This window comes from Penaeus vannamei, chromosome 24 (assembly GCF_042767895.1).
Source record: "Penaeus vannamei isolate JL-2024 chromosome 24, ASM4276789v1, whole genome shotgun sequence".
Lineage (NCBI taxonomy): Eukaryota > Metazoa > Arthropoda > Malacostraca > Decapoda > Penaeidae > Penaeus > Penaeus vannamei.
The window spans coordinates 34165498-34167997 of NC_091572.1; the positions used below are offsets into that span (position 1 = coordinate 34165498).

General features: G+C 29.6%; 1 protein-coding gene across 1 annotated transcript in view; it reads right to left on the reverse strand.

The window, feature by feature from the left end:
* Positions 1-2500, reverse strand: part of row (relative of woc) — a 31804-nt gene that overhangs the window by 18754 nt on the left and 10550 nt on the right. Inside the window, exons 2-3 of the mRNA XM_070138721.1 lie at positions 645-796; positions 166-270 (exon numbers count right to left, since the gene is read on the reverse strand). Of these exons, the coding sequence (XP_069994822.1) occupies positions 166-270; positions 645-796 (257 nt within the window). The remainder of the gene's footprint in view (positions 1-165; positions 271-644; positions 797-2500) is intronic.

Below are 2500 nucleotides of genomic sequence, written 5' to 3' on the forward strand. Positions count from 1 at the left end.
ACAACAATAATAATAATAATAATAATAATAATAATAATAGTAACAATAATAACAATAATATTAAAAATAACAACAATAATAACAATAATAATAATAATAATAATAATGACAACAATAAACATGCAAGTACAAAAAGAATGAAAGAAGAGAATGAAGTTAACTTACCACATTTGCGCCACTAGTGATTGGTTGACTGGCTGTGGTTACCACCTGTCCAGCTGGCACTGCACTGCCCCCATTCACCATGGCTTGAGTCCCAGCATTATCAGACTGAAGGGGGTGGGATAGTCTTTATATAACACTCAGATAATTTAATTCAACCCTGACAATGTTATAGGACTTAAAGTTATACTTAATGAACTATTATAAAATGTTGAACTAAGACATAACTTAATTTTAGCTCTTTATATTTTCCGAGAAAGAAAGAGAAGAAAGGAGGGAGAGAAAGAGAGAAAAAAATAAAAGTATCGTGAATGTCACAGAGGAATGCTTAGCTTTTAACATAGTAAATTAAAACAAAATTCATCAAACCATTTATCATATCACGCAAAACATGATTTGCAAATATCCTACTCAACATTCTAAACCAAATGTATCAACTTATCAAACAAACAAATTCACGAAACAGAAGGTGCAATAGCTACCTGTACATTATTCAGTGTGTTGTTTAGCAAGATATGGAGTCGGTGAATATCATCCTGAGCTTTCCTCTTTTTGCTGAGCTGTGCCTGGGAGAGCTCCTCAGTTTCGCACTCCAGCACAAGGCCAGGGGTGTTCTGACCCATATTTGTACTTCCTGTATAAATTTAAACAAAAATAAGGGAAGTTTAGCAAGGTAGATAATATCTTTAGAATTAGGGTATCAACATTTTCATAGCAAATCTATTACAGAAATTATTAGAATAACATATTTCTCATCTGAATTCATAAGAACATCTATAATGACAAAAATATTCAGTTATCAAAAAAGAAACATACTGTCTTGATAAATTGTGTAAAGTAATACCAGCTTTTACAATTACTATTACCAAAAAACACTTCAAGACATCACAACAAGGATAATATGCTATGGTATGTATACAGTATCATTCTAAGAAAAGTATTGAAATTTTGCGAACTGGCAAAACAAAATCATTAATAATTAAGCATATAATCTCTATAGCTCATAAATGGGGAAAAAAAAAAGTTTTCATGATTAAAAAAAAATATTGAGACCCTATAGTTCTTTTTCCCTGTTAAGCTGCTGCTTTATCACAATGGAAAAGTTATACACATACATATATATATATATATATATATATATATATATATATATATATATATATATATATATATATATATATATATATATATATATATATATATATATACATATATATTCTGCAAATTCTTTTGCATATCTTAAAGCGAACAGTCTTAGCAATGATACAGGTGCCTGACAAGTTCACATTCACAAGATGTTATAATTCCCCAAAAGTATTTCAGATAAAATCATCCAAATATATCACAGACAGAAGCAAAATAATATTCAATGTGTGAAAATAATTCAGTGGGTTAAACCACTGGGCAGGCAGTTATCGGAAGAACAAACCATAAAAATGGCATAAAGTCCTCTGATATATTCCTGTGTTTCTTTTCTTTTTTTCATTGTTTTATTACAATTTGTTTAGCACGAATGCTTCAGATGCAAGACATATGAAGCATGCATACACAGTCAAAATGGTTGTTCAATTCTTTTTTTTTTTTTTTTTACCTCAGGCAGGTGTAACAAGAAAATGGTAAAAAAAAGGTGCACTTGGATTTACTACAATTTGTGATTAACATATCATTCTGTAAATCTAAGAGTATTGCTCTGTGTTCTTAAAATGTACAGTCTAAAGTGGACTGTCTAGTTACAAGGGTCTACATTCAGTATGATTTAGTAGATGTTATTGAGTTCTTGCTTAAAATAAAAATCCCATTTATAAAAAAAAAGGTCTTTTTAACCAATCACCCAACCACCCTTCAACTACTGGCATATAATTTAAAAGTCAAAATGGAAAGATGCATTTCTTGCTTTGAGAAAGAAAATAAACCAATATTTGTCAACTTCTTTTCTCTAGGAAAAAAAATTGCAACAATTGTTTCCATCTTAAATAAAGCTAAGAAAGGTCTATCATACTAAAAGTATATTCTACTAAGCATCCAATTTTCAATATCATGGTTCAAGATCATATATGCAAAACAATGGTTTTAATTCTCTCTTTTACCCAATACTTTCCACTATATGGTACTAACCAAGACACAACAGTCAAGTTTTTAAGGAGTGATAAGCTTAGAGGGTATGAAATACAGATAACAAAAATAGAGATGTTATTTTTGCATGAAAATAGTTCAGCTTGATTCATTTGAATGAGAGAGGGTAATAATAATGATCATCATACAAATTTGTTGTGTATGTGCAAGTGTCATTATGCATAACAGATGCATAACATTATGTGTAACAGATAAAATGATTAAT